Consider the following 26,643-nt stretch of genomic DNA (forward strand, 5'->3'; position numbering starts at 1 on the left):
AGATCTCGAGAAGCTTACCATCAAAATTTAAACACGTGGTAGCTGTAAGTCTACTTTAATAACAGATTTTATTATTATTATTATTATTATTATTTGTTGATGACTAAACTCAAATGATGTAAAGTCTGTTTTCTTAAACAAAAATCAAATGCATTTACTACTTTTCTCTAGTTTAAGGCACTTGCAAAAATAACCTAAGTGGGAAACCCAAAAAGACTCTTAGGATGGGCTGCGAATGAAGAATTTATCTATCAACCTTTTAAAGATTATTGAAAAGAGTAAGGCATACAAAGACAGCTTATAGCATGACACAACCGCTATCATGGTGGCATAGTAGTAGATAATATGATCAATATATCATATCATGACTAGTTCTCTAGATCCAAATAAATATGAATAGATGAGTTGGTTACTAATTCATAATATGGGCCGTCCCTTCTTTTGACTATTTTTAGTCTACCAAAATCATCAAGTCACACACTAAGAATAGCAATTATATCAATATAAGAAAAAATAATTGAATTTCTATTCAACCTTATAGAATTGCCTTTTTTTAATTTTTTAATTTATTTAACAGAAACAGAAGAATGCAAGAATCATAGTAATTGCTGAAGTGGCACGAAACATTTTGAAAGGAAAATGAATTTCAATTACTTTTTGGACAAAAATAGCTGATATTGCTATTTATATTTTAAATCGATAGCCTACTAAGATCGTTCTCGAAATGAAACTTGGAATGGACGAAAATCTCATGCACAACTTCTAAAAAGTATACAGTGGCAGATTGATGGGTAAGGCCTGCGATGGGTTGGAACATGTACACGTGTCAAATAGGTGCTAGCAACATGATGTGGTAGTTACCAACAGTTGACATCTATAATATAACTTTTTTACTTAATGCCTGTATCCTTAATTTTAATTTTATTTATTTTTGATAATTCGATAGTTATAATGAGACGAGAAATTTGAACCCTAGATCACTAGATGTTATCGTTAGAAATACTATGAGGTGTCAGTTGAATTACAAGACTCTTGACTTTATTTTTAATAAAAAAACGACATTATAAATGTTAGGAATCTTCACCAATTCCCAGATTTGTGAGATGCAAAAAACATTAAATAAATAAATAACATACACAAAGGCAATCACACGACACAAGAAATTACATAGTTCAGCAGTTTGCTTACATCCACATAATTACAATGATTTCACTATTTTCAGGAAAAATATACAAGATGCAATACTACAAATTTTCTCTCTAAAACATCACAACAAACTCTAATCTGAAGTAACAGATTCACAATGGACTAAAAAGCAAGCTAAAAATCTCCCATTAAAAACCATAACACTTATATATTGGCCCAGGTCTCCGCTTCATAGACCAAGCCTCAGAAAATCTCCAATTAAAAATCCTACACTTGTATATCGAGTTGAGTCATAATCTGGATCAAACACAAACTACGCTCCACACAGCCCAACAATAAAAGTATTCATTTCCATTTCTTTCCATTCAACTCCCAAATCAGGTTACATTCTATTATTTTCCATTCAAACATCCAAACAAGAGACAAATATTTAATTTCTTTCTATTCCTCCACACACCCGCCCGCCCACCCCACCCCCCCCCCCCCCACCCCCACCAAAAAAAAAAACCCCTTCCTTTTCATTTCTTTTATAATTTCCAAATCATTGTCTTAATGTCATCACAAGGCAGAAAATTTTGGGTGGAATTCTGGCCTGTGACACAGTAAGGTAGCTCTCGGTAACTATACTGTCCTGAGCTAATGAAAGAAGCCCAAAATGGTTAATATCCCCTTCATCCACAGTATAGTAACCAAAAATAAAATTATCAACTTTAAAAGTTCTTCCAAAATGGAAAAAAATTGAAAAAGGGCCCAATAGAAATGAATAGAAAATTCTACATATAAATTTGGTGTCACTTGTAATCTTCCCGGCACACAATGATTGCCAGTGTTGTTGAGCAGTTTGAGGTGACCATTTCCTTTATAAAAGTATATCTCAGAAGCAACAACAGATTTACATCATTAGATGCTAGCTGTGCTAAAACAATGTTGTTATGCTCCTGTTGAGAACGTAGCTCCAAAGTTTAAAGGAGCTCTGCAGTGTTAGAAAGGATGTAGTACAATAATCTGTTATCATGGCAGATTAAACCTCAAAAGAATAGCGTATGGTTAGAATTATTCAATAGAAAAAGATGGTTCAATTGATTTGAGTTTGTCTCCAATGTAGCACATATTGCAATAAGACTGATGTCCTCTTGTGAAGCCTTGTTGCTTTGCTGTACATAGATTAGAAGGTGATAGTTCTCCTGCTGTTTCTCTACAGTTGATTTTGAGGCCTCTACATCTATAAATGATCTATTGAGTTGATGAAGAGCACCATGCAGATCCCCTCACAATTTCATATTTGATCACCAAGAAAAAGTAAAAACAAAAACAGCAAAGAATAAACTATGCTATAGCTTTGAGTGTTTAATGTACATTTTTTTTTGGTTGCACTTTTGGACTGTTGTTAGAGTGAGGTAAAATCAGAATGAATGCCAGTGTACTAGCATTATTAATCTACAATTACAAAGATGATTTTGTTAAGATTACCTGACTAATTGGTTCTAAAGCATCCTAGAGAAAGTTCTATGTCCATCTACGATCTTCTTTAAATTGTATGCCTATTCTAGAATTCCAAAAGGTCCACATTCTATGGAACTAATACCTAAGCTAGATTGATTAGAAAGAAGTTCCATCAGAAGAAATCATCAAATGCCCTCTCACTTTCGAATCCTGCACAGTGCAACAATCCAAGAGAAAGAAATGTCATGTGGTTACATGGGAACATCCTATTTTCACGAAAGTAGCAAATAAATGGAGAACATAATAATGTCATTTAAGAAGCAAGGAGAAATTGAGATGTGAGGGTAGCATCAGAGGAGAGGATGTGAGGGAAAGTATTTCAAAGGGAATTTTGCTCCAATAAGTGATAACTTTCAGACAAAGTCAGTACTTTCTCATTTGCAATAAGCCCAGTGGTCAACAAGCTGGTCCATCATGTGTATGGTTGCAGTACAGAAAATACAGGTCTCCCCATTACTTTGCTTCCAGGAGTAACAAGGGATAAATTAAGAATTCTAAAATTAAACAGGAATTTTTGTTGTTAAATGTGACAGTATATGACAATGAATCGAGGTCATAAAGAAGATTTATTCTATGCTAAGAAATCACCCTATCAAAAATATATATGCACAAGAATCTTTGTGTTTGGTTCACTCCTTTCAATAACTTAGTTTAATTGCTGCACAATTAAGATAATGAAAAGTATTTGCTGGATTAATATGTATAATGGGGAAATCAAATTGCACTAAGAAACTAGAACTGACCTGATAATTCTGCTGCTGAAATATCCTGAATTATCAGCTGGAATGGACTTGGCTTGACAGAAGGAAAGGTTGGTGAAGTTGGAGCTGGAAAAGTGAAATCAGAGCTAGATGATGAAGAATCTGAGTCACTTGAAATGAATTCAATCTGATCCTCTCCAGTAAAGTTTCCAGAAATTGAACTCAAATTTGATGTAGACAATATCATTTTCAGCTCTGAGACTTGATTTGACATAGAATTTGTCATCCTGAGACACACTAAATTAGATTCAGTATTAGTCAAATGACCTGTGAAAGGTTACAAAAGTCGTCATAACTTGTAAAAAATGCAAATACATAAATGATGTAGAAGAGAGGTTTGCATCAGGAACATGCTTATTTCCTTATTTGCCCAGCCCCCCTCTCTCTCTTTAATGTTTTAATTCATTATTGCATTTAAATTCTTTAGGAAATTTGGGAGAGATTTGCGGACCATGTAGATTTGAGGTTGGAGATGGCAACCACATGAGATTTTGGCATGACAAATGGTGTGGCAGTCAAACTTTAAAGATAGCACACCAAAAGTTGTTTGCAACTCCAGCTGACAAAGATGCTTCAGTTGATCCAACCTAGAGGGTCACAGGAGGATGCGTATATGGAATATCAGACTTAGTAGACATGTCAATGATTGGTAGTTAAAGTCAGTGGATCCATTTTTGTATTCCAACATGCCAGGTGGAGTGGGCCCTAAAAGATTGAGGTTGAGTCTGAATGGCAATGGGAGATTTAATGTTCACCCATACTATGAGGTTTTGCAAGTCTCAACTGTTGTGTTTTTCCCTTGAAAGAGCTTTCGGTGTGCTAAAGCAACAAAAAGGATTGCATTATTTGTATGGACAGAACCATTAGAAAAGATCATACAAATGATAATCTTATGAAGCTGAGGCTATAACATGGTCAATTGGTGCCTTATATGTAGGAGAAGTGGGGATACTGTGAGCGACCTTTTGTTGCATTGTGATGATGCACATTATCGACGGCCTTTTGTCCTCTCTATGTTTGTTGTCCATTTGGTGATTCCGAAGAGTGTTGTTGACTTGCTAAGTGTTAATTGGTTTGGTAAACACTCCACATTTGTTTGAAATTTATTTGGATATTGTGGAGAGAGAGGAATCATTGTACTTTTGTAGGCATAGAAGTATTGGGTGTCCAAATTAAGTAATCTCTTGTTAGGACGTTTGAATGGCCTTGTGTTTTATTTTTACAACGTTTTAGATTTCATTGACTTTCTTTCTTTCTAAATGTAACTCCTATTCTTTTTGTTGTATTACATATACATCCTGTATGCGTAAGGTAGCTTCTTTTCTTCAATACAATTTTAAAATTATTAAAATTAAAATTCTTTCTTTTTGTTAATGTTTTTTTTTATAAGTAAACTTTTTTTTTTTTTCAAAGGTCTATTGCATTCCTCATCAATCTCTCCTAAATTTCTTTCTATTTCAAATTCCTAAGATCTTGACTTAAATAATTTAAAACACTTTAATATCTCTTTTAATGCTTCAAGTATCTTTTGCATTCCTCTTTCATCTCTTGGAAAATTTCTTTCTATTTCACACTTAAGTAGGTAGCAAGCTCTTAGATCTAGACACAAATAATGTGTTTCCCTGTCATCAAACTAAAATGTACCATCATTTACTTCATTCATTTGCCACTCAGAAGACCAGCATCAAAGGGAAAGAAAAAGTAGACAAGAGGAAAATGATTGTCACAAGGTCAAGCACTATGCCAATGTGGGGAGTACGTAAACAATTTTATTTTGATTAATTTGAATTTATAATTTTAGATATTGATTATATTTTTTCTGTCCATTGGATTTTATTTTAGGTCTAATTAGCTATGCTAATAGGTTATTAGTATTTTATTTAATATCCTCTAGTCCAGTTTATTTTCCTGATACAATAATTTGTCTTTGGTCCAAGTCAATTAGGATTAGAGTTTAATCATAATAGTTTATATAAGTGCAATATATACTTGAACAGAGACAAGTTGACAATGGATGAATAAAAACTTTTTTGCTATTATGCCAATGGTTTGGTGCTAATTAGTTCTCTATCCTCACTTGGTGCTGATTCCAAGCAATACTAGAAGCTTATTCCTAGTTTTATTCTATTTTCCCTATTTCATTTCCAGCAAAATCCATTTTGGAAAAATAGGGTGGCATCCCTTTGGTTATCAGAGCATTCATTGTTCTGCATGAACACCTTTTTTTTTTTTTTTTTAATAGGTAACAAAAGTTTTAGTGAATAAAAAGTACATTGTGTTCACGATTATGAACAATATATACTTGAAAAAATAACAGATACAGCAAGAAGAAATTTTCAAGATCTTCCAAGTGGTTAACTTCCCACTTGTTAATCTCCCAAGGACTGAAATTTTCAAGATCTTCAATAAGGCTGCGTTTGTTTTGGGTGAAAACTACTTCCGGAAATGCTTTTTTGTAAATGTGGGTGTTTGGTTGCGCATGAAAAATAGCATTTCTGGAAATTCTTTTCAGTTGACCGTGAGTCAAGAGCGAAATTCTTTTCCCTTTTTATTTTCACTTCAAATGTCATTTTCCCGAAAACAGAGAGAGAGAGAGAGAGAGAGAGAGAGAGAGAGCACGAGCCGCGAGCTCGAACCGCCGCTCCAAGCCCGGAGCAACCGCACGAGCAACCACCGGCGACCTTCGACCCACGAACCAACTAACCCAGAACCTTTGACCTTCGACCTAGACCCATCGCCTTCGACCCAAACCCAGACCCAGACCCATTGCCTCCTTGATCTCGCTGATCCACGAACCTCGATCTCGTCGTCGACCTAGACCCATTGCCTTCAACCTAGACCCACGAACCTCGATCTCGTCGATCGCCTCCTCGATCTCGCCGCTTGGTCACTCTCTCTTCCTTGCTCTCTCTTCCTTGATCTCTCAGTTTTGTTTTTTTAAAGTTTGATTTTTGTTGTTGTTGTGGTGGTGTGGTGGTGATGTTTTGGTGGTTGTAACTTTTGATTGCCGGAATTTGCTGCCGGAATTTGTTGTTGAATTAGCTGTGATTTTGAAATTTTTTGTAATAAAATTTGTTTGAATGCTGAGAAAATAGCTAAGAAAATATGAAAAAATTGTAGGAAAATAGCATTTTCAGAATAGAACCAAACACATGAAAATATTATCTATAACAATTTTTATAATGCAACCAAACGCTTGAAAATATTTTCCTTTTCCGAAAATAGCATTTCCAGAAAATAGGCTATTTTCTGAAAAATATTTTACGGGAACCAAACACAGCCTAAATTTGTGACGTAGGAGAATTTAAGCCCAAAGGACAAAATGAAAAGGGACATTAGTCCATTGCATTTTATTTCTCTATTATTATTATTTTATTTTTTTTGACTTAGAAGTGGGGAGAGGACATTTGAATCTAGGTTCTGCACATGGGAAGAACTAAGCAATGTCACTGAATCACAAAGCTCTTGCCTATGTTACTAATGTTTAAGTTGATTATTATGTCTTGAGTATTTTAAGAGGTCATGTGACTAGCACGTGACTTTTAATGAAGTTAGATGTTAGGGATTTAATTTCTATGTATAAGATGAAGGGATAGGATCCTACGGTTCCTAAAGGTTCTACCAAAAAAAAAGGGTTGCTAAAGGTTATAATATACCCTTTTTGAGTCATTGTAAGCTGCCTTTTCTTTATATAATCTATAAAATTTCAGATTTAAATATGTTTTGACTCTTTGAGTCCATTGAGCCTAGAGATCGATATTTTAGTGTTTTAATTTCAATCCTATTTTCTTCTACTAGCAGTAATCTTGTTTTATTCCTGGAAATTTCTTCTAAACCATTCTTTCTACACCATATTTCAGCTCTCACCACATCATTATGACAGTTTCTTTAACATAACATTCACTCATAAAACCAGTAGGCTTTAATTGGATTTCATCTTCCCTGGGAGGACTGAAGGAAGGAGAGAGAGCTACCTCCCATTACGTAGTCAGTTGGCCCAACTGGCCTCCAATGCCTCTTTCTCCCTAGCCACCCCCTCCCCACCAAGAAAAAAAAAAAAGGAGAAAATATGCACCTGCCAAACTATCTTTTTAGAAGCACAGTTATGTAGTAAGAATTGCTTCCACAAAATTTAGCAATGAATTTGGTCATAAGCAAGCATGGTTGATCTAACTTATTGCTAGATTTGATTTAATTCTCTTGAGGAAGCACCATTTCAAATTCTACACCAAACATTTTCCATAAAACAATTTGCTAATCAAGAACTGTGAGATTATATCTTTCTTATGGAGCATCATACTAATACTACCTGTTGAAGGAGTCCTGAAGTTGATGAACTAATCTTTCAGTTTCTTCTAATTTTTTACGTCTTTCTTCATTTGTTATCTGGGCTTCTGCATATTTCCTTTCACACTCATCAGCTCTTTGTTTTTCTGCCCACAGCAAGGCCTGTGTAATGTAAAACCACATCAAAGTTTTATTAACAAAGGAAGTCTGAATGCCTAGACCAGAAAATCTGAAACATTAGTATCAACAAGATGCGCCAACAAACAAAACAAGTTAAACAAGGACACATTCTTCCCCAACTTCTTCTATCAATAGTAATGTTCTTTGTTATGTTTCATGGATGAAGTACATTGTACATGTGCTTCCAATTGGAAGATGATCAATGTAGTGGATATAAAATCAATAAACCTTGACTGTTGATGTAGTGTGGAGAAGAACGATGTTATTAAGAACACGAAAATGGATGCATAGCAAGTTGATGTAGAAAGAAACCATACATCAATCCAGTCTTGATAACTTGAAGATAGTATGTAAGATGAGGAGAGGCCAAGTGACATGGCATGATCAGGAAGAAAAGAAGAGGATGGATATTTTATGGAAACATGAGCCAACTAGAGGCACACAAGTTCACAAGTTGATGACCCACATCATATGGTGGGGCTAAGGGCAGTTTTTTACTTGTGTATTTCTATGTCACATGAAACCATCAATCCTGCAGTGACTTTAAAAATAATATGCAGACAACACTGAAATAGGAGTAACTTAGATCATGAAAAAAAGAAAAGCTAGATACTCAAACCTCTAACTCAGGTGCAAACAAGTTCAGCTGAGCCAAACCAACTATTTAATAGCTGAAGCTTGGCCATGTCAAAATGTAAAACACTTGAACTCAAGTCATGAACAAATTCATTCAGCTCCAGTTTGATCTCAGATTGGAAATATTTGCTAATCTGCAAGCCGTAACTGAGATATACTCTAAATGGTTTTGTGAATCGAGTTGTCTTAAAGCAAAACTAACAACAGATTTAAGGTGGGGGGAAAATCCAATTGCTGAGGGTGTTAGGGGATTCAATTAAAAGTTAAAACCGTTGGGATAACAGTGTATATCAACCTCACAAACACACTGCTATTAACTTTCCCCTCATGTGTAGGCCCCTCTTATATCGTATACCCAATTGCAGACACTGCACGTGCAGAAATAAAGAAATTACTGGAAATGGGAGTCACCAAGACTTGAACCTTGGACCTCATAGACAAACAATGATTGAACCATGTTGTGTTGATGACCAGGGAGAGAATGTGAAAAGATTGTGAGAGAAAAACTCTAGAGTGGTTGGCTTCTCCATTTACATATTCTATTAACATTTGTAAAATTATGGGACAGCCTTTAGATATATTGGCTGATAACTTTAAAATGATCTTTTGTATACTATATTCTCTATTGGTGATCCGGCCTTACTCTCCATAACGAAAAAAAAAAAAAAAAAAAAAAAAAAAAACTTATTATATCAGCGTGAACATCTTTTGGGTCATAACATTTACATTGTCAGATGCCAAAGATGCAAAATATAAAAATCGATGTAACCTTTTCTTGTCATGGAGGGAAAACAAAAGGAAAATGGAGAATTCTGGGAGCCTGAAACATTTGAAGAAATATAGGCTTAATAAGTATTACCTTCAAATTTTCCACTTCCATGGTGAGAGTCTCAATCTTTTCAGCATCTATGTCAGAATGTGAGGGTTCTCTGATTACTGGGGAAGCCGCTTTGATTGCTTCCTGGACAACATGATAATTTACATTCATTGACAAGCAATGTAGTTTTTTCATTGACTTAGAATTATGTTTCTGATTTTGTAGTAAATATAATAGCAGGATTTGCACCACTCAGTTTCAATACTAACACAATTATGTCATGTTCTTAGTCCTTAACACAATTCTCTTAGAGAAGTTAAACATGTATAAAAGAATTAAAAAAAATCATAATTACTAAAAAGTGAGAAGCTAGAGGTGAAAATATTTGAATTTCTCTAAACTATTAACATTTTCAAGTACCAATAATAGACATGTACATCTGGACACACACATAAAAGGAGAGAGAGAGAGGATGGAAGGTTCATAAAGATATTTTGAATGCATTGAAATGGAACACTATTGAATGGGTTCTATTATCATAGTTTATTTTCATTATAATGTGTTTACAGGGAGAAGAAACAGATAGCCCTCACAATGTTAATTGATGCATATAATCCTGGAAAGGGAGACAGCTCAGTATTAGTAACAAGATTAGGTACCAGTATAGAAGGTAGAAAAGGCATTAGCCACAATGAAACGGTATGCAAAAGTTGCAGTGTACTCAAAGTTTAGAAGGATGTTGAACTTTGAAAAAAAATTACTTAATATTTTAACAACAGAACAATAGAAGAATGGTGATATTTACCATCTTTTGTTTACTAAGTTCTCTCTTGGCAATTCTTACTTTCCATCTGAACTGCAAAATGATTGATGCTTTCTTAAGCTTCTTATAGTCTGAGAAGGCTCTATGGCAGCGCCAATTGGCCTGCAAATGTTTTTATCATTCCTTGAGAACATGAAAAGCAACAAACTATTTATACTATGCATTACAAAACAACAATGTAATACCTGAATGACAATTGCAGCCTTTGTGCGCTCTCTGTATCTAAATTCAATACGAGCAACCATTGACCGTAAACCTGTCTGCAAGACCACTGTAGATAATTTAATTCTGATGTAGGCTTTTCTAGTCAGGTGTCTACGCAAATCTCTCTGAATTATGACAGTAGCTATCTCTCTTTTCATGAGCTTATATAATTTGCGAGCCAGTTCCCCTGTAAATTATAACAATAAGATAGAAAATCTATATGCAGCCAATAGAAAAACTGCATAAAATGATGGTCCATAGTCATATGGTACAAGCATCAGCCAATAAGTTCCAGGTATATAAACAAGGAAAAAGTTAACAGATGCCCTATGGCGTTGATTTAGAATATATTTTTAGAAACTTTTTATGGCTTTTTATATTTCCCATAAAAGTAGTATTAAAATTTTCCTAAAATGGTTTATTAACAATTACTCTAAGGACACCTATTAACATGACCCTATAAATAATGCATTCTAAACATGATGGTATGAGGTCAAATGATTAAATTTACCATATCCTAATAGTTTAAGTTTTTGGGACAATCGGTAATTTAACATAGTATCAGAGCAGGAGGTCCTGGGTTCGATCTTTATCTCCTTCACTCTATCTTCTATTTAAAATCCTACCTGTTGGGCCTCACCTATTAAAAGGGAGTTTGAGCCCACACGTGAGGGGAAGTGTTAAAAATATATGGTTAAATGATTAAATTTACCATATCTCAATAACTTAAGCTTTTAGGACAATCATTAATTGTTAATTTAACAAGTAAATTTCCAAGAAATGGGCATTTGATAGACTTACCTCTCCAAAAGGATTGTATATGAATAGAAGCCTTCCACTTTTTAACAAACATTTTACGAGTAATATGGGTTCTAATATGTTTTTGGATGACCTTGGCTGAGATGCCAAGTATGCTTGCTCTCCGTGCATCTAACTCGGCCATCTGACCAGCTCTTAGGAAAACCTTTGTTTTACCTATCTGGAAAACCATTTATGGGTCAATTGCCTATACAATGACATCTTGCACAAGAAGGATGTAAACCAATATATCAGTCAATATGCTTATGTGCAATTTATAGCTAGTTGAATAATACATCGATAGTAAATTTCAAGTTCCCTTGAAATTAAAAAACCGCAAGTATCCACCAAGCTTGGCCGTAAGTATATCCAGAGCACTCAAAGTATTATGATTTTAATTTTAAGGGTTACCAGACAGCAAGTCTTTCTTCAACCCATAAAGGGTTCTGGTATTACCTGATAATCTGTAAGCCCCATCTTCTCCAGAATCTTTTTGCATGCTACCTCTTCTTCATAGCTGCTAACAAATGCATAGTTTCAGAAAAGATAATTTTACAATGTAAGATCAGCAAACATGAGAAAGAACTTGAATTTTGTTTTTATAAGTAATTTTATTTGTTGAAGAAAAAGACAAGAAAGAACTTGCAGATAGGCCAGTAAAGAAAAAATATGATGACAGAATTGTTATTTAGTTTAGAGCTAAGGTGATACTTACTTCCCTTCAAAAACCTCTGGTGCAAGGCTGCGAAATCGATTTAGAAAATCATCAAAGGTCCTGTGAATAGGGTATCCAGCGCATTTGATTCTGACCGCTTCTAGAACACCCTACACAAATAAAAATGAGTATAACATGCACAAACATTAATAAATAATAGCGCAACACAACTCCAGATTTTACTTACACCCGAACGTAGTTGTTGCAAGACACTGATATTCTCAAATATTGCAGGTTTTAAAAAATTATTTGGCTTCACACATCTAATGTAGTGGGGCTCTGTGGAACTTAGTGTATCCATCAAATGTTGCAACTGTAGCTGCACCAATTATATCAGAACATGAGTTGTTGATAATATATTGCAGAACTTGATAAGTCGTTTTCCTTCCAATTACTGTAACTCACTTGAGGTAAAATCACCAGAGTTGTAAAGAAGATGATAGAAAAGATGATACCTTAAAACGAGAACCAATAGATGAGAACTTGGATGATTTGGCTCCCTTATCAGAAAGAGAAGGGAAAAGGCCTGCTACAAACGAACAACTGGAAGAACTCAACAAATTTTGATGTTCAGCAACAACATAGTCTTTGTTTTTGTCTAAAAATTGATCCGACTGATACCGAACCTGAAAAGAAGTTCATAAAGTGAAGATACTTCAACAGAAGCCCACATACAAAAAATTAAGTAAAACAGCAGAATAGATAATCAAACTTACCTCTCCGGCATAATGAACAATGGTAAAATCTGAGCGCGTCAGTTTTGGCTTGATGAAGCGTCTATGATCTTTGAATGTCTGGTAAAGCTTTTGCGAAAAGGTTTCATGATTTGATTTTGGAAACATACTGTAAACAGAAATGTTAAACAAATAAGAAGTTTATAAAAATAAAATTAAGCCCCCCAAATAAAGAGCACATAGACTGCCTTAAAACTTGATATTATCAAATTCGTGGGATGCATTTCCACCAAGCTTGATGTTGGATTATTGTGTCCTCCTCATGCCTACCTTGCTTGCTGAATTTCAAATTATAGACTGTCTTTATATGGTGCTCAAGACTAGACAAAGAAGTTAATTTATGGATCAGATAGCTACAGCATCTGATTGATTGTGATATTGAACAAATGGCATTGATTGGCCTAATATACACATTCAAATGTACTATAGCAAAGCAAGAATAAAAAAAAAATGTTTAACATACCAAGCTTCATCCAGCAAAGCAATGATGCCACCTGGTTTCTGCAAGAAGGCTATGCATTAAAGATAGGTGAATGATAGCTAATTCAGAAAATCAAATACTTATATCTGAACAGCTAAATGAACAACCTGGAAATAAACTATAATAAGATATGATGATAAATAGGATCTATGTTAAGTTTTTTATTTAATTGTTGCCTCAATGTTTCCGTTGGATATGACATTGGAAAGACATGATGAGACTCTCTATTCCCCATTATATTATACTACAAGTAACAGACTCTGATTTCATTTGTTTTCTTCATTACAAACAGTAAAAAAGTTCCTCTAAAATATATTAATTAAAGATCCATTTTGCACTTTTATGAAGAAAAAACACAGAGAGAGAGAGAGAGAGAGAGAGAGAGAGAGAGAGAGATTTTAAATGAAAATGTAAAAAAGAAAAAGAAAAAAAANTTTTTTTTTTTTTTTTCAAAATGCACATTTTATAAAAGCTAATGCAAATGGACTCTAAGGATATGCATGAACTAGTGTGACTGAAAGCAAATGGAGGCATTGAAAGTGAGTTTGCTATCAGTATAGGTTTGCATCAATAATCAACATTAAGCCCATATCTCTTTGCACAAGTAATAGATGAGCTCACTAAATAAATTCAAGAGGAAGTCACTTGGTGTACACTTTTTGCAGATGATGTGGTTTTAGTGGATGAAACTAGGCACGGAACTAATGTCAAGTTATAAAATTTGGCAAGTGCTTTAGAATCTAAAGGTTTTCAGTTAAGTCAGACTAAAATAAAGTAAATGAAATGTAAGTTTAGAAAAAGTAGAAATAAAGATGATGGGCCTGTAAGACTTAATGGTCAAGAGATACCAAAGAACGTGAGATTTGGATATCTTGGATCAATAATTCATAAAAATGGAGAGATTGAAAAGAACTATAATCATAGGATGAAAGAAAGGTGGATGAAGTGGAAAAGTGAGTCAAGATTATTGTGTGATTATAAAATACCTATTTTAGGTATAAATTTGTAATTTTTATTTTGAACACAATAAATTTTTGGTCTCCATGGTAGCCAAGTGGTATTAGCACTGCGCTCCTACATGGCAGAATGCCACATTAGAGCAAGTTCCCCTTGAGTAATTTTAAGTTGGGCAGTCATACCCTCTATAGAATTCGTGCTCATGCACATAGGCATTTTCCTTGTCTTGGGGTGTTCAATACAATTAATTAAGATAACTTTAGATAATTGCCTAAATGAGTGGATAGCTATCAAACTACAAGAAAAAGGGTAAGGAAACCTTTTCGATAAGATCTAAGATGTCTTGATTATCAACAAATTCTATGTAGCTCCAATCAATTTCCTCCTTTGTGTATTCCTCTTGCTCCATCTTGAACACATGCTGAAAGACATCATCATATTTAGATTGTATGTTGAGGAAAATCAGTGAACTGTAAAGTTGTCAAATATGACTAACCTCATACCTGGTTGGAATGTTGTTGCAGCTTTTCATTTGTAAAATTAATGCAAAACTGCTCAAAACTGCCAAAAATGAATATAAAAAGTTAAATCAGGATAATGTTTTCTTTAGATTCCAAGCTCAAGATCTGTAAGTGATTTTATCTATGCCATTCAAATGTCCGATTTTCATTTGTAATTCATTAATCAATGTACCAATCACCAATTCCAGTGGCCTCAGTGGGCACTCCAAACAACGTCAATTCAGGAAGTCAGTAATCCAAACCACCCTTTGGCAGGCGAGAAGTGTAAGCTCAGGAGCAATTGAATTAACTGATCTTCTATGCAAACGTACTCTCATAGACACAAATATGCAGTAATGTAACTAGTTAATCAATGATCACCTATTAGTTTTAAAGCTTTCAAAACCATAAATGTCAAGGATCCTGATCAGACATTTTGAGGATGGATCTTGCCCAATTGAGAGATTGATTTTATCCACCAACCTGGAAGCAATAAAATTCATGCACCTGTAAATGAGTCTTCTTCACAGAAATAAGAGAGTATCCAGGTATTACATAACCTGAAAACTATGATCCAAAGCCAGCATCTTACCAATCAAACAAGCGAGAATATATTGTCTTTGCTAAACCATCCCGACTAACTGCTGCACCATGAGGATCAAGACTTCTCTTTATAATTTCTTCTGGGGTAATCATTACACGCTTACACAATGTATCTTCCAATGCATGAGGATCACACCTAAGAAAAGTACAAGATCGACAAATAAATCACATGCAAAAGAGAAAGAAATATTGTACGATGATAATAGAAAAACTTCAGTCACACATGAGAAGATCTGCTGTCATTTGAAGACGGAATTTGGATTCTTCATCTTTTAAAATTGATGAATCACTTTCTTCCCCCTTAGCAAAATCAATGTTGCCAAGATGAAGAATTGCTGCCACAACTCTGAAAATTGCATCCTGAGAGAGAGAGAGAGAGAGAGAGATGTTATTCCCGGTTTTACTGCATTTATACGTTTAACATATGCAGATAACAATTGATTAGATCCACAGCAAAAGCACTACCTGCTCTTTTTGACTTATTCCAACAATATCCATGGCTCTCTTAGTGGTGAGATAATCATGAGCATCACTTACACCAACCAGTTCATAGCAATTTGATTGATTAAGATAGTGAAGTGATTTAGGGTTTCCCAACTTGTATCTCTCTTTCTCCTGGTAAGAATTAGAATCTATTAACTCAAATGATTTAACTTTTATGAAATCTTAATCAGGGGAGCAGAGAAAATGACAAAGGCTGAATACAATTTTGGTCCTTAAAAGTAGGCCGAGCTTCAATTTTCATCCCTCAAATTTAAAAATTTCAATTTCATTCCCAAAATATTTTAAAAGGTAGCAGTGTTGTCTTTCCATCCATCAACCTTGATGTCAATTATAATATTATATGCCCAATCCAAGTCAAGGACCAAGTTTGTTGCCTTTACTTGGAGTGCAAGCAAAGAAATCCTAATTCTACTTGGAGTGCAAGTTTTGTAACCTAGGTTTAATGGATTTAGCCTACTGTAAATATCCTACTATGGGTTTAGTGTAATACAAATAGCTTGATGGTAAAGATGTAGCCATCAAGGGCTTTCTGCTATATACTAGGCAGTCAAGCTAAACCAGATTAACTTAGTGCGTTCTCTTTCTTTATCTTGCTTCCGCTTTCTCTCTCTACATTATTTTATTTTCGGCTTCAGACATATATTTTATCTTTTCTAATCTGGTATTAGACCTAGACCCCTATCTCCATTAATTATCAAAGCCAGACTTTTGTGACCTTCAATAATCCATATCCCCAATAGCAAAATTCAATATCCTTCTCTCATTGTTGCTGTTAGTCACTCTACAGGTCACCCCAATCTACTCCCTACAAATTTTTTTTTTAAGTAATAAGTTTATTGATATCAAAAAGGGGAACACCCTAGTATACAGGGAGTGTACAAGGGGTCAAACAATCAAGAACAAAAATTACAAGAATCTAAGAAATCAAGAAAAGATAAAAATGATTAGTTCCGCAAAGCAACCAACCAATCCATTAAAGTTCTAAAGAAAAATAGCTTCAAGTCTGATATAGATCTCTCCTTATCTTCAAAGCACCAATTATTTCTCTCCTTCCAAAGACACCACAATAAGCAATGAGGAACAATCAACCATATATACCTATTTCGATGATGAACAAATCTGCCTTGCCAACATGCTAGAAGCCCCACCACAGATTGCGGCATAACCCAACTCACTCCAAACAAACCGAACACCATAGCCCACAGATCTATTGCAACCGAACAATGAAGAAAACAATGACCAACCAATTCACCATCACACTTGCACATGTAGCACCAATCCAATATCCAAACCTTCATTTTTCGTAAATTGTCAATCGTTAAGCACTTCCCTAAAGCAATAGTCCAAATAAAGAAAGCTACTTGAGAAGGAATCTTCTGTTTTCAAATACTTTTCTAAAGAAAGCAATAGTCATTAGAGCCCACTAAGAGACCATGAAGCCCTTCTCTCTATCAAGTTTCTAGTACATCCTATCCTTACCAAACCCTTTCACCGAAGCACCATATATGGTATCCATGAAACCAGCCAATGCCTCTAATTCCCGAGCATGCACACCCCTAAAGAAACTTACATCCCAAAACAGGAATCTATTATCAAATTTCGTAAGCTCAGCCACACTAACCTCCTTGTCTCAGCAAAATCTAAACAATTTAAGACAGCTAACTGCAAGAGATGTCTCACCACACCAACGGTCTTGCCAAAATTTCACCCTAGACCCATACCCAATATCATATAGAATGTGGTGAGAAAAAGAAGGCCATCCCCGACTAATATTTTTCCACAAGCCAACACCATATAGATCATTAACAGGCCTAGTACACTAGCCACCCCATTCACAGCCATATTTCACCTTTATCACTTGCCTCCAAAGGGCAGCCCTCTCCATCCCAAATCTCCATAGCCACTTCCCAAGCAAACCTTCATTAAAAAGTGACTCTACCTCTCTTGGATAAGTACAAACGTTTCCATCTTGCTAATCTATGTTCTATTTTTTCCAGAATTGGATTCCATATTGTCTTATCCTTGAATATAGCTCCCAAAGGAAGACTCAAATATTTCATTGGAAGAGTACCTTGTTTACAGCCAAGGACATTCAACAATAAGTCAAAATTATGCACTATACCAACAAGAACCAGCTCTAACTTGCCCAAATTTATCTTTAGACCAAAGACTACCTTAAACCAAATGAGGATCAAACGGAGAAACAAAACCTGATCCAAATCAGCATCACAAAAAATTAAAGTGTAGTCCGCAAAGAGAAGATGAGACACCGCCAAAGATCTTCCCTCTAAATGACCCACACTAAAGCCTAACATGTGACCATCATGGACAGCTTTATCCAACATTCTCCCAAGGGCTTCCATAACCAAGATAAACAGCAAATGGGACAATGGGTCTCCTTGTCTCAACCCCTTGGAACTCTCAAAAAACTCACAAGGACAGTCATTTATTAGAATAGAGAAGCGAACTGCAGATATACAAAAGAAAATTCACCACCGCCCTTTAGCAAAGAACCCACCCTGTTCTAGTAACTACATAAGAAATTCCCAGTTTACATGATCAAAAGCCTTCTCAACATCTAATTTGCAAAGAAGCCCTAGCAAACTAGTTTTCAATCTACTATCAAGACATTCATTAGCAATAAGTGCAGGGTCAAAAATCTGCCTGTTCCTCACAAAAGCATTCTGTGAAGTTGAAATTATATCTTCCATGACCATGTGAAGTCTAGTGGCTAAGACCTTAGCAATGATTTTATAAAACCCCCCAACAAGACTAATGGGGCGAAAATCCTTGACTTCAATTGTTGCATTTTTTTTAGGGATGAGAATGATGAATGTTGCATTCAAACTCTTCTCAAACTGACCTTTAGCAAAAAAATGATGAAATACAGCCATCAGATAAAGATTGAGAATTCCCTAGCAAGCTTGGAAGAAAGCCATTAGAAACTCATCTGGTCCAGGTGATTTATCACCATTAAAATTCAGTACGACCTCATCTAGCCAATCTACATTATCACCAGATATCCTTGGAAATACCAAGATTTCTGAAAATGGTCGATCAACTTGCTGCTCAGAGTATAAATTCATAAAGAACTAAGTAATACATTCAGCAATCATACCTTGATTGGAAGACAAGATTCCATCAACCATAAGGCTTTCAATACCGTTATTTCTTATATTCGAATTAGCCATTCCATGGAAAAATTATGGAAAATTTTGGTATTTGCATGCCCCTCCCTTAAGTGTAGCACCCTAGACTTTTGCCTCCAAATAATCTCTTCTAAAAGAGTGAGCTTTTCAATATCGGTACAGAGATTAACTTGTTCTAACTTTTCCTCAGCTGTTAAAGGACGAGTCTCCTCTCTAACATCCAAATCATTCAATTTGTTCTAGAGGTGTTGTTTCTTAAAAGTGATATCGCCAAACTCCACTTCATTCCACTTATTTTAGATCCAACTTCAAAGCTGCCAACTTCTTAGCTAGTATAAAACTAAGATTTCCTTGGAACAAATATGATGCCCACCAAGCCTTCACTTTATCAACAAAATTCTCCACCCTCAACCACATATTTTCAAAACGAAAAGGAGTTCTACCCTTTTGATGACTCCCCCCCTTCAACAGAATTGGAAAGTAGTTTGAAAGTACTCTAGATAGCCTTTTTTAGGAAAATAGAGTGAAGTGATCCGCCAAGAGTAGAGAGAAAAGAAACCGATCTATTCTAGAAGCGGAGGAAGTATTGGACCAAGTATAAAGCCCCTTTCCATAGGTATATCTATCAACCCATGGAGAGAGATAAAATCAGAAAATCCATACATAACCCAAGCACAACTTGCAGCCCCTAATCTTTCTGATGGGAAGGAAATTATATTGAAGTCACCTCCTAGACATCATAGCAAATCTCACCAACTAATCAACCCTGTCAGCTCCCCCCACATTTTCCTAAGCCTCTTGTTCAAACTTGGCCCATATACACCTATAAAAGCCCACTCAAATTGATCATCAACATTTTTAAATTTGCATGAAACAGAAAAATGCCCCACTGCTTCCTCCACTTTTTCCACCACCCTTCGATCCCACAACTGAACAATACCTCCAAAAGCACCTTCAGAACCCAAGTATAGCCAATCTAATTATGGACAACTCCATATACTTGGAACAATTCCTCTAGTAATCCATTCGAGTTTAGTCTCCTGCAAACATACAATATCGGTCCACAGCAAATTACGAATCTGAAGCCTCTTCTCAACCACATTCAATCCTCTGACATTCCAGGAAAGCATTTTCAGATTCATTTAGAAACAGAGAGTACCACTGCACCTAATTGAAGTAGAACCATAATTAATCAAACTGGATAGACCCTTCAACTCTGTTATACCTTTCACCCCTGAACTCTTCGAGACACGTGCTTTTTCTTTCAAAGCAGCCCTACAGTGTAATTCAGCCTTAACAACTAATAAAAAATTGGTCGCTTGATTTTCCAAACCTTTTAAGGACGTGCCCAGGAAGTTATCAATCCCATTGAATCTACTTTGGAACCACTCAGAGTAAGATTCTGTCCTCATTGGACTCTCCACACCCACAAATTCCTGTCCTTCCATGGCCAAGGGTAGAGAAAAGGCCAGTGGTTCCACAGCTAGAGGCGACAAACTCCCTTCGTTAGGTAGCTCAGCAGCCTCCGAATAGGTGTCCGAATCTCAATCCTCCACAAGTACTTCATCCCCATCAAACTTCCAAAGAGTTTGGAGATTTCAACAGAACCAAGGCCAACTGATTTTGCTCTTCCAAAACCTCTATGACTTCACCTGGTGGCAGAGAAATTTGAATCGAAACCGCCACTCCCCTTCCATCTCGCAATTCAAGCAACCACTGCTTTGAATTCCTCCATTTCTTGATAACATTGCTGGAATGCTCCTGAAGTATCAATCGGATGTCTCGCTACAAGTTATCTTCACCATCGGAGGTGGTTGCTGACTCATCGGCCTCATTGGAGCTGAGAGACTCAGTATCGCCCCGTCAAAGCCAAGAAACTCAATATCAGCATCGTTGGAGAGCTTCGTCGACTGGGCTAGCATCGAAGAGCTACAAAGATCAGCTTGAGGATTGCTTTGCAGCTTTTGCTTTAGTACCTTGCTCAGAACTCGCCGAGACTGGGTTTTGGGTCTCGCCAGTAGGAAAAGAAAAAGGGTGGATTTGTTTTGGTTTGGGCCGCCAGACTGATATGGGCTTGGGCATAGATGTGTTTGATATTTTCTAACAAGGCAGTCTTAGTGATTCAATTCAATGGGCACGTGTATTTTTCTTATATAACTAATTTTCGACAATCCTTTTAATCAAGTGTCCTCAATCATCTTGGTTAAGTATTAGAGCATTCTCATTAAGAATTGTAAAAATTTTAGCATTTAACACCCTCAAAAACTTACTTTATTAATTATACCACTCCATTTTAAGATTCATCAAACATCAAAGCTTCTATATTTTTTACAATTTCATTTAAATAATATAAACTATTTATTAAAATAATAATAAAACAACTACACAGATAACTGGAGCAACCACCTCCTCCACCGCCCCACTTGCTATCACCACCATTGTAGCAACCACAACCCACCATAGCCGCCACCACCACAAGCCACAGTACCACCATGGCAACCATTTTTTTTTTATTTTTTCTCTGTTCAGACCTGCCATTCTCTCTTCCTTTTTTTTTTTTTTTTTTTTTTCCTTCTTCTTTCTTCTCTCGCTTTCTGAAATCAATCTCCCTGTGGCTCCCCGCTTGAAGCTATCTCACTACTTGGATTAGAACCAATGAAGCTACTTCCCTTCCAACTTTTTTCAGTGGGTTTCGATGGTGGGTCACGGTGGCGGTGATTTGTGGGTTTGATTTGGAGGCACGGTGGTGAGATCGGTGAGTGTATGGGTTGAATCTTTGGGTTACAATTTTGTTTTGATGGTTGGTTATTTTTGCTAGATGGTTGTGGTTTTGCATTTTTTTTTCTTCTTCTTGCAATGGGTTAGAACAACCACCGTGAGTGCTTGGTTGAGATTTTGTTTTTGCAGTGGCTGGTTGTTTTTGTGGTGGTTGGTTGTGATTTTGGTGGATGGTTGTGGTTATACTTTAAGTTTTTTCTTTTTCTTTTCTTCCTGCAGGTGGTTGTGGTTGCCATGGTGGTACTGTGGCTTGTGGTGGTGGCGGCTATGGTGGGTTGTGGTTGCTACAATGGTGGTGATAGCAAGTGGGGCGGTGGAGGAGGTGGTTGCTCCAGTTATCTGTGTAGTTGTTTTATTATTATTTTAATAAATAGTTTATATTATTTAAATGAAATTGTAAAAAATATAGAAGCTTTGATGTTTGATGAATCTTAAAATGGAGTGGTATAATTAATAAAGTAAGTTTTTGAGGGTGTTAAATGCTAAAATTTTTACAATTCTTAATGAGAATGCTCTAATACTTAACCAAGATGATTGAGGACACTTGATTAAAAGGATTGTCGAAAATTAGTTATATAAGAAAAATACACGTGCCCATTGAATTGAATCACTAAGACTGCCTTGTTAGAAAATATCAAACACATCTATGCCCAAGCCCATATCAGTCTGGCGGCCCAAACCAAAACAAATCCACCCTTTTTCTTTTCCTACTGGCGAGACCCAAAACCCAGTCTCGGCGAGTTCTGAGCAAGGTACTAAAGCAAAAGCTGCAAAGCAATCCTCAAGCTGATCTTTGTAGCTCTTCGATGCTAGCCCAGTCGACGAAGCTCTCCAACGATGCTGATATTGAGTTTCTTGGCTTTGACGGGGCGATACTGAGTCTCTCAGCTCCAATGAGGCCGATGAGTCAGCAACCACCTCCGATGGTGAAGATAACTTGTAGCGAGACATCCGATTGATACTTCAGGAGCATTCCAGCAATGTTATCAAGAAATGGAGGAATTCAAAGCAGTGGTTGCTTGAATTGCGAGATGGAAGGGGAGTGGCGGTTTCGATTCAGATTTCTCTGCCACCAGGTGAAGTCATAGAGGTTTTGGAAGAGCAAAATCAGTTGGCCTTGGTTCTGTTGAAATCTCCAAACTCTTTGGAAGTTTGATGGGGATGAAGTACTTGTGGAGGATTGAGATTCGGACACCTATTCGGAGGCTGCTGAGCTACCTAACGAAGGGAGTTTGTCGCCTCTAGCTGTGGAACCACTGGCCTTTTCTCTACCCTTGGCCATGGAAGGACAGGAATTTGTGGGTGTGGAGAGTCCAATGAGGACAGAATCTTACTCTGAGTGGTTCCAAAGTAGATTCAATGGGTTTGATAACTTCCTGGGCACGTCCTTAAAAGGTTTGGAAAATCAAGCGACCAATTTTTTATTAGTTGTTAAGGCTGAATTACACTGTAGGGCTGCTTTGAAAGAAAAAGCACGTGTCTCGAAGAGTTCAGGGGTGAAAGGTATAACAGAGTTGAAGGGTCTATCCAGTTTGATTAATTATGGTTCTACTTCAATTAGGTGCAGTGGTACTCTCTGTTTCTAAATGAATCTGAAAATGCTTTCCTGGAATGTCAGAGGATTGAATGTGGTTGAGAAGAGGCTTCAGATTCGTAATTTGCTGTGGACCGATATTGTATGTTTGCAGGAGACTAAACTCGAATGGATTACTAGAGGAATTGTTCCAAGTATATGGAGTTGTCCATAATTAGATTGGCTATACTTGGGTTCTGAAGGTGCTTTTGGAGGTATTGTTCAGTTGTGGGATCGAAGGGTGGTGGAAAAAGTGGAGGAAGCAGTGGGGCATTTTTCTGTTTCATGCAAATTTAAAAATGTTGATGATCAATTTGAGTGGGCTTTTATAGGTGTATATGGGCCAAGTTTGAACAAGAGGCTTAGGAAAATGTGGGGGGAGCTGACAGGGTTGATTAGTTGGTGAGATTTGCTATGATGTCTAGGAGGTGACTTCAATATAATTTCCTTCCCATCAGAAAGATTAGGGGCTGCAAGTTGTGCTTGGGTTATGTATGGATTTTCTGATTTTATCTCTCTCCATGGGTTGATAGATATACCTATGGAAAGGGGCTTTATACTTGGTCCAATACTTCCTCCGCTTCTAGAATAGATCGGTTTCTTTTCTCTCTACTCTTGGCGGATCACTTCACTCTATTTTCCTAAAAAAGGCTATCTAGAGTACTTTCAAACTACTTTCCAATTCTGTTGAAGGGGGGGAGTCATCAAAAGGGTAGAACTCCTTTTCGTTTTGAAAATATGTGGTTGAGGGTGGAGAATTTTGTTGATAAAGTGAAGGCTTGGTGGGCATCATATTTGTTCCAAGGAAATCTTAGTTTTATACTAGCTAAGAAGTTGGCAGCTTTGAAGTTGGATCTAAAATAAGTGGAATGAAGTGGAGTTTGGCGATATCACTTTTAAGAAACAACACCTCTAGAACAAATTGAATGATTTGGATGTTAGAGAGGAGACTCGTCCTTTAACAGCTGAGGAAAAGTTAGAACAAGTTAATCTCTGTACCGATATTGAAAAGCTCACTCTTTTAGAAGAGATTATTTGGAGGCAAAAGTCTAGGGTGCTACACTTAAGGGAGGGGCATGCAAATACCAAAATTTTCCATAATTTTTCCATGGAATGGCTAATTCGAATATAAGAAATAACGGTATTGAAAGCCTTATGGTTGATGGAATCTTGTCTTCCAATCAAGGTATGATTGCTGAATGTATTACTTAGTTCTTTATGAATTTATACTCTGAGCAGCAAGTTGATCGACCATTTTCAGAAATCTTGGTATTTCCAAGGATATCTGGTGATAATGTAGATTGGCTAGATGAGGTCGTACTGAATTTTAATGGTGATAAATCACCTGGACCAGATGAGTTTCTAATGGCTTTCTTCCAAGCTTGCTAGGGAATTCTCAATCTTTATCTGATGGCTGTATTTCATCATTTTTTTGCTAAAGGTCAGTTTGAGAAGAGTTTGAATGCAACATTCATCACTCTCATCCCTAAAAAAAATGCAACAATTGAAGTCAAGGATTTTCGCCCCATTAGTCTTGTTGGGGGGTTTTATAAAATCATTGCTAAGGTCTTAGCCACTAGACTTCACATGGTCATGGAAGATATAATTTCAACTTCACAGAATGCTTTTGTGAGGAACAGGCAGATTTTTGACCCTGCACTTATTGCTAATGAATGTCTTGATAGTAGATTGAAAACTAGTTTGCTAGGGCTTCTTTGCAAATTAGATGTTGAGAAGGCTTTTGATCATGTAAACTGGGAATTTCTTATGTAGTTACTAGAACAGGGTGGGTTCTTTGCTAAAGGGCGGTGGTGAATTTTCTTTTGTATATCTGCAGTTCGCTTCTCTATTCTAATAAATGACTGTCCTTGTGAGTTTTTTGAGAGTTCCAAGGGGTTGAGACAAGGAGACCCATTGTCCCATTTGCTGTTTATCTTGGTTATGGAAGCCCTTGGGAGAATGTTGGATAAAGCTGTCCATGATGGTCACATGTTAGGCTTTAGTGTGGGTCATTTAGAGGGAAGATCTTTGGCGGTGTCTCATCTTCTCTTTGCGGACTACACTTTAATTTTTTGTGATGCTGATTTGGATCAGGTTTTGTTTCTCCGTTTGATCCTCATTTGGTTTAAGGTAGTCTTTGGTCTAAAGATAAATTTGGGCAAGTTAGAGCTGGTTCTTGTTGGTATAGTGCATAATTTTGACTTATTGTTGAATGTCCTTGGCTGTAAACAAGGTACTCTTCCAATGAAATATTTGAGTCTTCCTTTGGGAGCTATATTCAAGGATAAGACAATATGGAATCCAATTCTGGAAAAAATAGAACATAGATTAGCAAGATGGAAACGTTTGTACTTATCCAAGAGAGGTAGAGTCACTTTTTAATGAAGGTTTGCTTGGGAAGTGGCTATGGAGATTTGGGATGGAGAGGGCTGCCCTTTGGAGGCAAGTGATAAAGGTGAAATATGGCTGTGAATGGGGTGGCTAGTGTACTAGGCCTGTTAATGATCTATATGGTGTTGGCTTGTGGAAAAATATTAGTCGGGGATGGCCTTCTTTTTCTCACCACATTCTATATGATATTGGGTATGGGTCTAGGGTGAAATTTTGGCAAGACCGTTGGTGTGGTGAGACATCTCTTGCAGTTAGCTGTCTTAAATTGTTTAGATTTTGCTGAGACAAGGAGGTTAGTGTGGCTGAGCTTACGAAATTTGATAATAGATTCCTGTTTTGGGATGTAAGTTTCTTTAGGGGTGTGCATGCTCGGGAATTAGAGGCATTGGCTGGTTTCATGGATACCATATATGGTGCTTCGGTGAAAGGGTTTGGTAAGGATAGGATGTACTAGAAACTTGATAGAGAGAAGGGCTTCATGGTCTCTTAGTGGGCTCTAATGACTATTGCTTTCTTTAGAAAAGTATTTGAAAACAGAAGATTCCTTCTCAAGTAGCTTTCTTTATTTGGACTATTGCTTTAGGGAAGTGCTTAACGATTGACAATTTACGAAAAATGAAGGTTTGGATATTGGATTGGTGCTACATGTGCAAGTGTGATGGTGAATTGGTTGGTCATTGTTTTCTTCATTGTTCGGTTGCAATAGATCTGTGGGCTATGGTGTTCGGTTTGTTTGGAGTGAGTTGGGTTATGCCGCAATCTGTGGTGGGGCTTCTAGCATGTTGGCAAGGCAGATTTGTTCATCATCGAAATAGGTATATATGGTTGATTGTTCCTCATTGCTTATTGTGGTGTCTTTGGAAGGAGAGAAATAATTGGTGCTTTGAAGATAAGGAGAGATCTATATCAGACTTGAAGCTATTTTTCTTTAGAACTTTAATGGATTGGTTGGTTGCTTTGCGGAACTAATCATTTTTATCTTTTCTTGATTTCTTAGATTCTTGTAATTTTTGTTCTTGATTGTTTGACCCCTTGTACACTCCCTGTATACTAGGGTGTTCCCCTTTTTGATATCAATAAACTTATTACTTAAAAAAAAAATT

The 26,643-nt window shown here is 36.4% G+C and overlaps 1 protein-coding gene and 1 long non-coding RNA gene across 9 annotated transcripts; one reads left to right on the plus strand and one right to left on the minus strand.

Moving 5' to 3' along the window:
- Positions 1–2,085: 2,085 nt before the first annotated feature.
- Positions 2,086–21,031, minus strand: LOC111997163 (myosin-9). Of its 8 annotated transcripts, XM_065767597.1 has the most exons (21): positions 18,768–21,027; positions 18,513–18,692; positions 15,611–15,760; positions 15,369–15,505; positions 15,135–15,281; positions 14,924–15,025; positions 14,546–14,603; positions 14,362–14,463; positions 13,068–13,105; positions 12,587–12,713; positions 12,326–12,496; positions 12,058–12,189; positions 11,871–11,980; positions 11,612–11,675; positions 11,159–11,336; positions 10,339–10,544; positions 10,136–10,255; positions 9,373–9,474; positions 7,720–7,859; positions 3,393–3,637; positions 2,086–2,799 (listed from the first exon to the last, which is right to left on the minus strand). In XM_065767597.1, exons 3-21 carry the CDS (start codon positions 15,641–15,643, stop codon positions 2,762–2,764), a joined length of 2,250 nt encoding a protein of 749 aa, XP_065623669.1. In that variant the 5' UTR covers positions 15,644–15,760; positions 18,513–18,692; positions 18,768–21,027; the 3' UTR covers positions 2,086–2,761. The 8 variants fall into 8 exon arrangements, with proteins under 8 accessions (XP_065623669.1, XP_065623667.1, XP_065623668.1 ...); XM_065767595.1 differs by lacking the exon at positions 18,513–18,692 and having other exon boundaries at positions 18,768–21,029; XM_065767596.1 differs by lacking the exon at positions 18,513–18,692 and having other exon boundaries at positions 11,612–11,672; positions 18,768–21,026.
- A 320-nt stretch (positions 21,032–21,351) lies between these two features.
- LOC136065007 (uncharacterized) lies at positions 21,352–26,612 on the plus strand. The gene is made up of 3 exons (XR_010626651.1): positions 21,352–21,553; positions 21,796–24,335; positions 24,411–26,612. It is a non-coding gene; the product is annotated as an uncharacterized LOC136065007 (long non-coding RNA).
- Positions 26,613–26,643: the final 31 nt, after the last annotated feature.

Source organism: Quercus suber, unplaced genomic scaffold, assembly GCF_002906115.3.
Source record: "Quercus suber isolate HL8 unplaced genomic scaffold, Cork oak 2.0 scaffold_827, whole genome shotgun sequence".
Classification (NCBI taxonomy): Eukaryota; Viridiplantae; Streptophyta; class Magnoliopsida; order Fagales; family Fagaceae; genus Quercus; species Quercus suber.